The sequence below is a fragment of the Primulina eburnea genome, chromosome 10, assembly GCF_022965805.1.
Source record: "Primulina eburnea isolate SZY01 chromosome 10, ASM2296580v1, whole genome shotgun sequence".
Taxonomy (NCBI): domain Eukaryota; kingdom Viridiplantae; phylum Streptophyta; class Magnoliopsida; order Lamiales; family Gesneriaceae; genus Primulina; species Primulina eburnea.
In genome coordinates, this window is record NC_133110.1 from 785,428 (window position 1) to 799,619 (window position 14,192).

At 35.1% G+C, this 14,192-nt stretch overlaps 2 protein-coding genes across 2 annotated transcripts; one reads left to right on the forward strand and one right to left on the reverse strand.

Moving 5' to 3' along the window:
• The first annotated feature begins 2,022 nt into the window (after nucleotides 1-2,022).
• Nucleotides 2,023-2,733, forward strand: LOC140803835 (transcription repressor OFP16-like). The gene has a single exon (XM_073159703.1). It carries the CDS (start codon nucleotides 2,075-2,077, stop codon nucleotides 2,657-2,659), a length of 585 nt encoding a protein of 194 aa, XP_073015804.1. The 5' UTR covers nucleotides 2,023-2,074; the 3' UTR covers nucleotides 2,660-2,733.
• Nucleotides 2,734-7,481: 4,748 nt separating this feature from the next.
• LOC140804060 (small ribosomal subunit protein eS24z) lies at nucleotides 7,482-9,255 on the reverse strand. The gene is made up of 6 exons (XM_073159939.1): nucleotides 9,130-9,255; nucleotides 8,979-9,053; nucleotides 8,831-8,872; nucleotides 8,431-8,601; nucleotides 7,899-7,985; nucleotides 7,482-7,724 (listed from the first exon to the last, which is right to left on the reverse strand). The coding sequence occupies exons 2-6, from the start codon at nucleotides 9,048-9,050 to the stop codon at nucleotides 7,683-7,685; spliced, it is 414 nt and encodes a 137-aa protein (XP_073016040.1). The 5' UTR covers nucleotides 9,051-9,053; nucleotides 9,130-9,255; the 3' UTR covers nucleotides 7,482-7,682.
• Between the last annotated feature and the right edge of the window lie 4,937 nt (nucleotides 9,256-14,192).

A 14,192-nucleotide genomic window follows, 5' to 3' on the forward strand; every position in this document is an offset into this window, starting at 1 on the left:
CCCCTATCACACATCGCATGTTTGGAAAACATGGCAGGATATTTTATGAGATTGTGTTGTACATTTCTCGAAGTGATCCATCGATTTTACTTGACAAACCAATAGATCTTATCATCAGCAAGAACATTGTGAGCGAAGTCTCGTGGAGACAAAGCATCACATGCCCATGAAACATTTGATTGTTCGTGACAAAGCACCAAATGCTTGATATCCACCAGCGTCCGCAAAAAAAATTATGTTATCATTGTCTTTTTTCCCCCTTGTCGAGCATTAAAATGTTAAGGGATGAACTTCAACTCAAATTATAGTTGTGCCGACGTAAACGGGAACGGGAACGGAAACCATATTTATCGAGTTAACATACTGGATTCTTGTTTTCCAAAAGCCCTTCCACCATTACGTTTCTTCCTTTGGTGGATGTTGATGTTGCCCCCCATCGAATATGAGATATGGAAATGTGGTGGTGGAGCCTTTTATTTCTTCTTTTTCCCCTTCATTGCGCATATGGATGGACTGATCTATTATTGTCTGTCATTCGACAAAATATAAAGTTAAAATCTTACAAAATGTAGATGGGTATTATAATATTAGCCTATTTAATTCACTTTCTTCATCTTCCATTTCTTTTTAATACAAAAGTTAAGGCCACCTTTATCTATCTAATTTCTAGGATATCCAATCATGTATTAATTAAATAATTATTAATTATTTACTCTTTGATTAGATATATGACATGATAGCCTTGGGACCAATGTGATTGATTATTTATATATTGGTCGGTATTAGTAATAATTTTTTATTTGACATCTTATCTGGTATGTAATTATCATGTATACTCATACTATTATAAAATCTCAATGAAATCAAGAAAAAAAATGTATAAAACAGGAGAAAATGAAATATTTATTGTTTGTTTGGTAATATTTGTTTATCGATTTATGAAATTACGTACCCAAATATAACCAATGTAAGTCCTTTAAATTTAATTAATGTAATTACATTTTAAACTATATTATCAAAAAATAATAATTATTAAAATAATTTGTTCTCACTTGTATATATGATAGCGAACTGAATAATAACATTTTAACTAGAAACTACAATTTGGGCCTATGAAAATTTGAACTTTCTATGCCTGCAATTTTAGAAGGGCCTTGGATCTGGTCGCGATCCTATCAGACCCACATGAAATCAATCAGCCCGATTAAAGATGTATTTCATTGGGAATTCGTTAATTAAAAAATAACCTAATGTATTCAAATCTCAAGTTATAAACCACACGCCATGTTGAGTAGAAACCTTCAATAGATATCGACTAGCCCCAAGATTATGATATAGAATTTTGTAAATCCATTTAGGAAAATCCGTTACACGACCTACATGGCGAACCATTGGTGAAGTGAGAAATGAAAAATCCTTTTTCTAAAGTTTGCAAACACTCCCTAGTTCTCGCAACTTTCTTATTATTTATTTTTCTACTAAAGAAATGACGGGCATCCGAATAGTTTCGGATCATAAAATTTTGCATCTAAAATTTCAATTTTTTATATTTTATTTGAGTGGGAGATTAATTTTATTGGCTCCATCCTTGTTCATTATTGTTCAAATCATGTTATTTCGAAAGCTCTAAATTTCTCAAAATAATATTAATAATTATGAAAGCACATATCTCATTCTCATCAATGGAGCAAAAGATGGTAGGTGAAATGGATGGGATGATCGCCACCCCACCATGTGTGACGGAAGATGGTGCCTTTGTAGGTCTGGTTGGTTCAACATCTTATTTCTTTATTTCTTCCCTTTCTTGTTTCCAAACCTTTGGAAATCTAGTAAAAATTTTAAATATATAGTAAGAGGTAACGTAATTGTTTCGATTTCCTTTTCCCATTTTCCCATGTTCCTCGATATATACATACAGTGCCGTACTGCGTGTGTGTGTGTATATATATATATATATATATATATATATATGATACATAAACTTAGGGTGTGCTCTCATAAATACATGGCACTCATCTTAAACCTGTCTAAACAGTTACAAAGCTAAATCCAACTTTTTCCCACTTCTCTCCCAATGCCAATGACAAGAAACCTCAATTGCTACCTCACGACCGTCAAATCCCTCTCGTCCGCCGATCCGTCGCTGGGAATTAATCCCCGCCGTCTATTCACCACCAACTTCAACTCGCTATACGACTCCACCGCCGAATCAGACTGGGAGACCACCTCCACACCCGACTTTGCCACTGCCTTCGCTTCCCAACGCTTCTTCTTCTCCTCCCCCGGCAGTTCCAACTCCATCATCGACTCCTCCCTCGCCTCCACCTCATTCTCCACGTCTTCCAACCTGCCGGAGAACCCCTCGATCTTTGGCGGAAGCATCGCAGTCCCCACCTATTCGCCGGACCCCTTCAGGGACTTCCGGCGATCAATGCAAGAAATGGTGGAGGCGCGTGATCTCCACGACGTCAATGAAAACTGGGAGTGCCTGCATGAGCTTCTGATGTGCTACCTCTCTTTGAACCCCAAAAGCATGAACAAATTCATCGTCGGAGCTTTCGCCGACCTTATCGTCAGCCTCCTGAAGGCGCTGCCGCAAAAGGGTCGCCGGAGAAAGCATTTTTCCAAAGGCAAATGCAATAATTCTCGGCATCAGTAACACATGTAACCTTTTAATTCATTTACAAATCACTGATAATCGAAATGGTTAGATTCAAGTATAATATTTTTATCATATTTCATCATCTACTTAAGTATAAATACAAATATATATAAATAATATAATATTAAAATTGTAAATGTTGACAGTTCATAATGTGGAGGACGATATTGTCTTTGGCCCCCACTCAGTGGCGGAGCCACATGCATTGATAAGCCTGGTTAGATCATTTTTTTTTAAAAAAAAATTATATATAAATTTTATATAGTTTTGGACTAACACGATATTATTCCGGATAGATCTATTAGAATGTTAAAAATTATAGAATTTAAAATTCTAACTCGAACATAATGATATTCCTAATTCAGCCACTACCACATTGCATATTTCCTTCCTATTTCATCGCCTTATCCTACTACAAATATACTAACTCATAATTATTTATTTACTATATATTTTTTTATTATGGTCCCGTGCAATATAAATATCTACATATTTCCCATCTACTCTGCTATAAATTCGATGGGACATGTATAAAAATACGGGTTAATTTGGTGAATTAAAGTTCATTTGTCTAGAAATTAAAAAATATATATTACCTGACAAGTAAACTAGACTGATTTGTATTATGAATGCGTAAAAGGAAAGCTGCCATTGTTGAAAAATATTTATTAGCATAATCAATGTTCATTGCAATGGTTAAATTGTTTAATTATATATTTGTCTAGTTTGCTTAAATTACTGCCCATTTGAGAATAAATAAGTGCCCCTAAATTTACACCAAAAGCATCATTTATTTATTTATTTTTTTCAATTGAATGGACACTCTAGGACAAATAATCTAGAAATTAATTATATAATTTCGTGATATAGACAATGGGTAAAAATGAAGCACAGTTACGACAAGAAGTGAGAAGTGTCCGAATGTACTTGAGTGACAGCAAACAAACATTAATATGGGCTCATAATATTTTGTACGAACAAACCAAATTAAATTTCTTCGATCAAGTCGAAATATAATTTTGTACGAACAAACCAAATTAAATTTCTTCGATCAAGTCGAAATCATATTATATATATATATATATATATATATATATATATATATACAAGTCATATCACGCAGCCATTTTTCCGTCGATGCATGGAGACAATAAAATAATACGCCTCTTTAGTAAAAAAACATTCAAATCAGAGATTTGATTTAAGCAAAAATTTGTGTGAGACGGTCTCACGGGTCTTATTTGTGAGACGGATCTCTTATTTGGGTCATTCACGAAAAAGTATTACTTTTTATGCTAATAGTATTACTTTTTATTGTGAATATGAGTAGGGTTGACCCGTCTCACAGAGTAAGATCCGTGAGACGGTCTCACATGATACTCACTCTTTGATTTAAAGATTTTCACGTGCCATTATCGAAGAAAATGGTTGGATGACTCGTCTTTGTCCAAGCAAGGACAAATATTTGGTTAATAAAGACAAACCATTTTCTTAGAACACTTCTAAAGCACGTAAAATAAATAAGGGAATCTTGAAATTAATTGTTTTGAATATATTTTTAGTACTGAGGATTGTTGCATATACAGGGAGAGTGGATCACATGAGGGAAATATATATATATATATATATATATATATATATATATATATATATATATATATATATAGATTTTTCAATGAAGAGAAGAGGCTGCAGTGCTTATTAATTAAGTCAGTAAAAATCACAGAAGAACGCGCACACATATGTGTAATGTGTGTATAAATAGATATATATGTAATATGGGAGTAATTGTTCTTCACTGAGAATTTTTGAACTTAGAAAGTCTGATGCAGGGTTTCCAGCAAATTATTATTTTTGACAGTTGGACAATGGCTTGGATGAAAAGATTTGATTCTGGAAGCAAGAAATTAATGGCTACGAATTTCGACAGAACGATAGCTTAATTTACTCGGAGGCAAGAGTTGATTACGTATGAGCTTGAATTTTATGTCCTTCTGAGTTTTGTAAGATTACGAGGATTGTTTTAATTCAATGGAAATTCTGATATTTGTGCATTTTCAAGCTTTACAATATACTAACTCCCAAAATATATATACATAAAAAAAAATCTAATGCATGCTCGATAGATTGCTTTTTTGCAGAAGTTAAACTGTGTCATGGCAAAGATCCAACCAATCGACGAGCCGGTTTACTTGCTGTGAATGTACAGAGGTTAAAGGTTTAGATTCTTTGAAAAATGCTTATAATGAAAATGAAGAATTTGGTGATTTGTAGAAGAAAGACAACAACAAAAAGTTTGCTATCGACAAAATGGGCTTTTATTTAAAAGTGTCGAACTTTGTTGCTTTTGATTTGAGAATTGCATGCTGCGGTAAAATTGGAAAGGACAAGACAATTAGCTATAGGTAGAGAACGATTTTATTGGCCTGAATTCAAAAGGTGCGGGATAATTCAATAAGTAGGGATGTAAATGAGTCGAGCCGAGCCGAGCCGAGAAGTAGCTGGCTCGGGCTCGGCTCGGGCTCGTTACGAGCCTCGGGTTTGAAGATCGGGCTCGGCTCGTTCGGAATTCATGAAGCTCGGGCTCGGCTCGTTAATGGCTCGTTTATCTTGTTTAATGAGCTTGGCTCAGGTTCGCTAATAGCAACGGGTTTTGATTAAAAGCGTCGCTAATAGCGACGGGTATTGACACAAACGTTGCTAATAGCGACGGGTATTTACAAAAACGTCGCCGATCTGGATCGGCGACGTTTTTCTTAAACCGTCGCCAACAGCGATGGTTATGCATAACCGTCGCCGATCTGATCGGCGACGTTTTTCTACAACTGTCGCAAATAGCGCTAGTTACAGACATCGTCGCCAAAAAGCGACGGTTATTTTAGACCGTCGCTATTATAGCGACAATATCTCAAACCTGTCGCCATTAGCGACGGGTTTTATAAAACTCGTCGCTAATGTCGTGACGGTTTGAACAAAAAATCGCCGCTAAATGTTTTTTTTTAAATGTTATAATTATTTAAATCTGAAATAAAATTATATTGTGCTGTATAATCGAAAAAAAAAATTAACAAAATTTAAGAAATGTAATCATATTATTAATCTGCAAATAATAATACAAGTGTTTCATACAAAATGAATCAGCCATGTAGCGATACATCTCCTCCTGTGATGTTGATTTAAAATGAATCAAATTGAATTTTCTTAATGTAACGTTGATGAGAATAACGAAAGTTAATAAACTTACGTGGAGCAGGCGAATCGCGTGTCAACGAAAGATCCATCTGCATGTCGATGTGTGTGAACGTATAGCTCCCATGACGTTGGATCTCTGCCATGTCGTGCTCGCTAAAATAAATTCAATAATTGTAAAACATTAACATTTATAATTAATGAAATATATATTTTTTCAAAGTACAATTCAATAAATGTCACGAACATCGTCGCTCGAATATTGAACCTCTTCAATTTCACTTTCAGTTCAAATCAATTTCGTTGTCGTACATAACATTAACATCGACTAGATTTTGAGACGATAAAAGAAATTGATCGACTTTCAGTTCAAATCAATTTCGTTGTCATGAGGTCCACTTTCGTTGTTTTGAAATGCATCGTTCGCATCAATTTGATTATGCTCAGTATTTAGCTCAACATCAGTGACATAAGCTCGCCTACGTAGAGTACTCACATGCATTCAATCTGATTCTGCTCTCTTCGTTGTTGGATAAGTCAAATACACAACTTGCAAGCTTTGCGTAGGAAACACAAATGGTTTGTAGTATCAAAGACTTTTTTTTCGATTGACATCCACAATTTTGTACTTTTTATTAGAAAACACAAAAGGTTTGTAATTTCGTCTAAATATGGTTTGTTCTGACATTTTTTTCGATTGTAAGGACAACGGATATATCCATTTAATAAACACTCAAGATGACTAAGCTTAATTTATAGACAGTTTACTAAAACCCTAAACCCTAAACCCCAAAACCGTTGCTATGAGCGACGGTTTGCTAAAACCGTCGCTGATATTAATCGACGACGGTTTATTCATAACAGTCGCTATAATAGCGACGGGTTTTAAAAAACCGTCACTTAATTTATTATGCGACGGTTTTAATTAAAACCGTCGCTATATAGCGACGGTTTAGTAAAAACCGTCGCTGATATCCCCTTTTTCAGCTTACAAGCCAGCATAACGAGCCGAGTTCAATTTTGAGCTCACGAACCTATTATCGAACATGTTCACGAGCTAACGAGCCGAATATCATTAATCTCAAGCTCGGCTCAACAAAATTGTCGAGCCCAAAATAACGCTCGGGCTCGGCTCGATAAGCTTAACGAACGAGTCCGAACGAGCTTTTTAACGAGCCGAGATCCGAAAAACTCGCGAACAGTTCGACTCATTTACATCCTATCAATAAGCCTTGAGCAGTATATCAAAAACATGAAGGCCATATATGGCAATTGGTTAGTGGAGACGGATTCTTCCGTGCTTGTTGATTCCATTTCCATGGCTGCTCCTAAGGCTCCTGCAAGCTCGAACACTAATATGTCCGACTTAGTTGTTGTCAACATAGTTCCGAGCCATTTCAATACTACTCACGTACAGAAGAGTGGCACACAGGCTGTTTGGATTTTGTGAACACACTCCGTCCCTTGGTTCATGCTCAAAAGTCAAAACACTGGACTCATAGACTCATTCGCCAATTCCAAAAACAATTCGGCAACATTTGACAATGCACTTTGACGATGGCTTCTAAATTGTTCCATCTGGAACGTCTCAGGGTGCATCCCTGGTCTAACCCCGTCAAACACATCAAAATGTCCAAGTAAAATCTTTAGTTAGATTTTAGAGCAAGAATTAGTGAAAAATAGTCTTAACAAGGACGCAGTGTTGAGATTCCTTCATTAAATACAATAAATCAAAACAAGGAGATTCAACAGTTCATGATTAATGCGACAAAAACACCATGTGAAGACTCTTCCAACCATCAAACTCTATGAGCACAAAACTGGAAGGAGTTTATTTCTTCTTGCCAGCCTTGGCAGCATCTCCCGCTTTCGTCTGCACAATTATAATACAACCATAAGTTGAAAAGTAGAGGGATGTGATATTTCAAACACGGCAGTTTTTCTCACAAAGAATGGATTTGCTATTCAGAGAACATAAAAGTAGAATATTGCATCCGCTAAATGCAAGAAAATACCAAGGATCTTGACCAAGGGAAGAACAACCAACCTTCTTAACACCACGGATCTTCTTGGCTCTGTTCTTCCTTTCTTTCATTTGCTTCCTTGACTTTTCGACCTTGGTGTCTAGACCATTCTGCATTCAGAAGTTCAAAGGTTTTTAGAAGCAAAAAGATGCAAAATAATATACAAGATTTCTATAACTATGATGGATACTGCAAGTTTGCGTTTCATGATTCTCTTTTCATGTCTTAACCACAGAATTGAAACACCAGCAATGACACAAACACGAACTTGCAATATTCATCATAGTTATAGAAATCTTCTATATTTTTTTATATCTTATTCTCTTTTCATGCCTTAACCACAAAATTGAAACACCAGCAATGACACAAATAATATTGTATCAGCGATGAGTTCAAAAGGCTGAAAGAAAGTCCGACATTCTTAAAACCAATATGCATGAGTCATTGCAATGCATTTTTTTCAGCAAACAGCGTGATGAAATGATTATATCTTGTTATTCAAATCAATAGGAGAAATTAGTAATAGTAAAATAGTATAGCAAGTAAATGAATTACCCTTATGAGCCTGTACTTTGGCTCAAATTTCTTGGCATTTTCGACTGAATCGTAGATTAAACCAAACCCAGTAGATTTGCCTCCTCCAAAGTGTGTCCTGAATTTGAACACAAAGATGGCATTTGGATCCTTTACCTCATACATCCTCGCCAATTTCTCCTTCAACTCAGCCTTCAATAATAATATTCACAGAACCAATATATATTAGAACATTTACCGATGATTCAATCAAAAGGACCACAACCTGGTCTTACAGAGTGATGCATGAACAAATATCAAATAAAGGTAACAATAAAAACTAACACCACTTTGTATTAGACCTAAGAAAAAAATTCTTTTTAAATTCTCAACAAATAAAAGCATAAGGTAAGCTAAGCAAACTACACCGACAACACCATACCTTAGAAACATTAGGCCTTCCTGGATGCAACACATCAATAATCTGAAAATTAAATATCCAAGTAACTCCCCAAAATTAAATCATATAAACGGAAACGAGAAAAATAATAATCACATAGAAACTAAAATAAAATAAAAACAGAACATACAAATTGTTTCCTGGAAAGAAGACGATTAGTCATGAACTTCCTTGTTCTGATAGTTACTGCCTTGTCCGCCATTTCCTGCAGACAAAAACAGCAAATCCATCAAATTTACTGAAAACGCAAAAGCAAACAGAGGGTGACAATATGTGTTTACGCTGTCGTTTAATCGGACTCCTCAGAAGCTGAATGGTTAGTCCGCTAGTAAGAGGCGCTTCTATTTTCTGAAAGAGAACGCTTTTACTTAGGGTTTCGGCAATATAAGAGTGATCCCTCGTTTTTTAAATGGGCTTATTAGATTCGAGAGTTAATGGGCTTGCTCAATCTAGATCCAATAATTTTGCCAGCTTGGTCCATTTCCTAATCGAAAACAAGTCAAAGTTTCTCTTGACGTGATATGGACTATATATTCTTGTTGCATTATATTTATGAATAAATAATCTATAGTGGGATGGTAATGATTTATACTGTTCTGGGTTATAAAATAATACGACATACATTGGTACAAGATGGAATTATTTGCTCTGTGAATGAGGTAGTGAAATTGGTAAATAGTAAGAGTGACTCTCATGTGAGACCGTCTCACGGATCTTAATCAGTGAGACGGGTCAACCCTACCCATATTTACAATAAAAAGTAATACTCTTAGCATAAAAAGTAATATTTTTTCATTGATAACCCAAATAAAAGATTTGTCTCACAAATACGACCGATGAGACCGTCTCACATAAGTTTTTGTCAAATAATAAATACATTGGTGTGTATGCGTATTTTGTCGACCGCCTGGATTCCATAGTTAGGACTTAGGGCAACTGGCGGAGAAAAGCTCGGTACTCATTTCTTACATTATTATATGCTTAAGTGGATAAGATGCTAATGTTAAAGGCCCAAACACCAAAAGCCAGAGGCCAAATATTACAATTATCTCGGCCCTACAAAAAAATTTGAAATTTATTTTTAAAAACAAATCGGTTTAACCGACTTTTAAAAGCAATAACTGAAACCGATTTTTTTTTTCAAACAATAGAAACCGAATTAATCGAACTTAATTTTTGAATTAATTCGTTTGACTTGAAATTCTTCTCACCACTAATTAAGAGTTCGAGCGAAATTGACGGTAAGATAATTCTTGAAAGTTTATTATTAGATCAGTTTAATTGAAAGCTAAAATAAGTTGGTATGGATTGAATGACTCTGAAATATGAGTGATAAAAAAAAATGAGTAGAGAAATATAATTTTGGCAAAAACTTGTGTGAGACAGTTTCACGAGTCGTATTTTGTGATACAGGTTTCTTATTTAGGTCCTTCATGAAAAAATATTATTTTTTTATGCTAAGTATATTGGGAAGTTGAAGAGAAAATGCGAAAGGAATATCCCTACCTATTTGGAGACCAAAACAACTCCAGTTTCGAGGACGAAACTCCTCTTAAGGAGGGAGGGATGTGAAAACCGAATTTTTCAATGAAAATTTGTAAGGAATTTGGGTATAAGATTTTTTTTATTTAATAAGATATGCTTATGAGAAATAATTATGGATGAAATCTTTGTGGCCTAGACCATAATATCTACCTTAAGGCATGCACAAGTTCGAAGATTGGAAGGAGATTTTGCAAGATTGGGATATAGCATACAAGAAATCAAGGCATGTGAGTGCCAAATAAAATAAAATCCGAAATTAGCATAATGTGCCTAAAAATAGGATTGCTTGAATATTTTATTATATGCAACTTGAGTTAAAAAGATGGAAGCAAATCTTTTCCCCTCCCTTGCACCAATTTTCGAGCCAATCAAGGTGCTAGACTAGGGAATTAAGAGCTCAATTTAGGAGCAAGATCATCAACCATGGAAGGCATAATTGGAGTCAAATCTTATGGGATTTGATACAAGTTTAGGCATGATTTGAGTGCCATATTTAACTCCCTCTCCCTCACCTATAAATATCACATCATTCATAGCCATTCAACACACAAATTTCGAAACCATTGCTGCAAATTTTCGAGAATTCAGCAGCTTCTCCTTGGCCAAACTCTGCTCGAAAAACGTCCCAAAGTCGTCCAAGAAGCCAAGCCGAAGTGCCGTCGAGTGAAGGGCAAGGAACGATCCACTTCGAGAAGCCAAGCACCTACGTTTTCTTAGCATCAATAATTATTGTAAGTGGGCTGTTTTAAAGAATTAAATTCGATTATGCATTCTTCGCGTGTTTTTGAAATTACAGTCGAGTACATGTTCTTTTCTACTCCTTTTTCTTGTGTCGAATTGCCATATTGTTTTAAGCACTGTGAAGTCGACTGTATATGGGTGGGAATCCCAACCATGACGTACCCTTACGCGGTGGGGGATATAACCGCTATACGGCCTCGCCCCCTTAGAGGAGTAAAAATTAGGGACTGACGTCAGTAAACCATAGAAAGTTAGATAAATCACAGTTGCTAGTAAAGTTTATGCATGTGTTATGAAGTACGTATGAACTCATGATTTATGATTCGAAATTTATGCATGTTGTTTTATTGTACTCGATATTTCCCCCATTTACTGAGTATTCCCCAAATACTCACCCCCTTACAACCCTTCCTAGATAAGTCCGAAGAACAGGTTGAGGACGAGGAGTCCGAACAATTCTGGGGATGGTGACGATTCAAGAAATTCGATTAAGTTTAAGTTATTATTATGCAGTTTACGTTTCCGCATTAAAACTCTGTCGTCTTAATTATTTCAGTTTTGTAAAGACAATGTTATTTCTTTGAAATTATGATATATAAACTGGTTCGGTTTATACTGTGCTACGAAAGGCTTGTTGTTTCGATTGTGTGATTGTTAAACAACGCCGGTGTCAAATCCCGAGTTTCGGGGCGTGACATTTAAGTGGTATCAGAGCCGCCAGGTTCATAATCCAGCTGGGATGAAAAAAAAATTTATCAGATTATGGCGAAAGGCTGATGCAGTCTCCTTCGGAACTTCCAACAAGTATTATTCACAACTTTGATGTGAGGCGTGGTCCGAAAACGAGAAAATCTTTCGTTTAGACCTCCGAAATCGCGTTTTTGCTATTTTAGGAAAGTTTCGTAGAATTCCTAACTTTTCATAGGAAACTCAGAATTTTAATTTTGTCGACTCTTCTACAATCCTCTCGACGTATTATTTTATCCATGGGTAAATGTCCAAACTTTCTACTTTGGAAACTTTCTTAAAAATCTCGTTCAACGTGTTTCTTGAACTACTTGTCGATTTTTTTGGAATTTTATTATGAGGACAATTAATATTTGTATTTATTTTGGGAATATATCTATCAGAGATAAGTTGAGTTAAGTTTCTGACTTAAGATGAAAATTTGACTCGAAGATGATAAGTTATTTATGAAAACTAATATGAGAAAAGTTGATATAAGAATTATATTATAAATTTTAAGTATTCCACTATAGAAGTTGATTTTGTGTCAAAATTTAACTATACATGCATTAAGTTTGGGTTATTAAGAGTGTTAAGCGTTAACTTTAAATATGTAGGACCTTGGAATATCTTGTGAGACAATATAATCAGGTTAAGAAATTTATATTATTTTGGGATAACAAGTAGGCTACGACCTTACGTAAAAAAAAAAAAAGTAAGTTATGAGATATTGATAGATATCAAGGAAAGTATAGTACAATAAGTTTTAACTTTTATGGTACTAAGAATGATTCAAAGAGAATGACATTCAATGAACTCCTTTGTTTTAGAGCGTGATAGGCTCGTGATCTTGATGAAACTAAGAATTATTAAAAGAATAATTATTTGAGGTAATGACTAGGTTATAATTTTCGGGATTTAAGTCGATAAGCTATAGATCAATACTGAGTTAAGCTTCAATATTCTATTTGGGTTTTAAGTTTTGAGATAGTAATCGGGATAATTTCAAGATAAGATAAAATTAGTATCAATTCGCATATATTCAGTGCCGACTTAATTCAACTCACTTCAGTAGGTTTCGACGGTATCCTAAAGATGAACTGATTAGCTAAGAGCCATGCGATAGTAGATGGCCAGAGTAAGAATGTCAAACTCTGAACCCCAAACCAAGAAGAAATCAGGTACCATTGCGATGCCAAGGAACAGAAATACATTTTTCTATTACCCAGACTTGGAAAGTCATAATATCGCGTGAAGAAGTTTACCTAGCAATGGTGAACAAAGTGCAAGAAGGAGATAAGCTGAAGTTGGAAGATATTCAAATAATACGAATATTTTCTGAAGTTTTTCCAGAAAGGCTTCTTGGAATGTTCTCGGACTAAAAAGTAGAGTTCGAGATAAATTTGGTACCACTGATGCATTAATCTCCAATACACTGTACTGAATGGCTCCAGATGAACTCAAGGAGCTAAAAGAACAACTCCAATAGTTGTTAGACAAAAAAAAAAACGGATTAGGCCAAGTGCATCTCTTTCGGGAGCCCCGGTCCTATTTGTAAAGAAGAATTATGAAAGTATGAGATTATGTATAGAATATAGAAAACTCTATAAGACCACATTTAAGAATAAATATCTTCTTCCAATGATAAAAGATCTTTTCGATCAACTTAAAGGAGCTACAGTCTTCTCCAAGCTTGACCTAAGGACATGCTATCATCAGCTATAGGTCAGAGCAGAAGACACCCCAATGTCAACATTCAGAATAAGGTCATATAAAATCAAAATCGGAGTATAAGTGGACCAAAAAAAAAATTAGAGGCAAATATAGATTAGCCGAAACATAAGAATGCAACCGAAATTAGAAGTTTCTTTGGATTACCAGGCTATTAGCTTAAATTCGTTGAGGGCTTTTCTTCATTAGTCGTATCACGGACGAGATACACAAAGAAAAAAAAACTATGAATTCAACTGAAGAGAGAGATGTGAAAGAGCTTTCAAACATTAAAGGAGAAGCTAGCATCTACACCAATGTTGGTAGTATCTACTAAGGACAAAGATTTTACTATCTACAGCGAAGCATCAAAGAAAGATCTCAGAGACGTACTCATGAAAAACAGGATAGTCAACTAAAGCCGCATGAGCAAAACTACCTTATTCATGATCTCGATTTGGCAGCAGTGATTTTTTGCTTTGAAAATTTGGAGACACTATCTCTACGATGCCAAGTGTGAAATATTCACTCACTGGCCACCAAGTCTCGAATATTTATTCATTCAAAAAAATTAAAAATAAGACTAAGACAGTGGATAGAGTTAGTCAAAGAATGTGACTTG

What these genes read in the sequence shown, in the direction of transcription:
- LOC140804060 (XM_073159939.1), bottom strand. Translation starts at nt 9,050, where the DNA reads ATGGCGGACAAGGCAGTAACTATCAGAACAAGGAAGTTCATGACTAAT. An exon ending in GAAGGCCTAATGTTTCTAAG is followed by an intron (nt 8,602 to 8,830) that starts GTATGGTGTTGT and finishes TTATTATTGAAG; the next exon opens with GCTGAGTTGAAGGAGAAATT. An exon ending in AGATCCGTGGTGTTAAGAAG is followed by an intron (nt 7,725 to 7,898) that starts GTTGGTTGTTCT and finishes ATAATTGTGCAG; the next exon opens with ACGAAAGCGGGAGATGCTGC.
- LOC140803835 (XM_073159703.1), top strand. Translation starts at nt 2,075, where the DNA reads ATGCCAATGACAAGAAACCTCAATTGCTACCTCACGACCGTCAAATCC.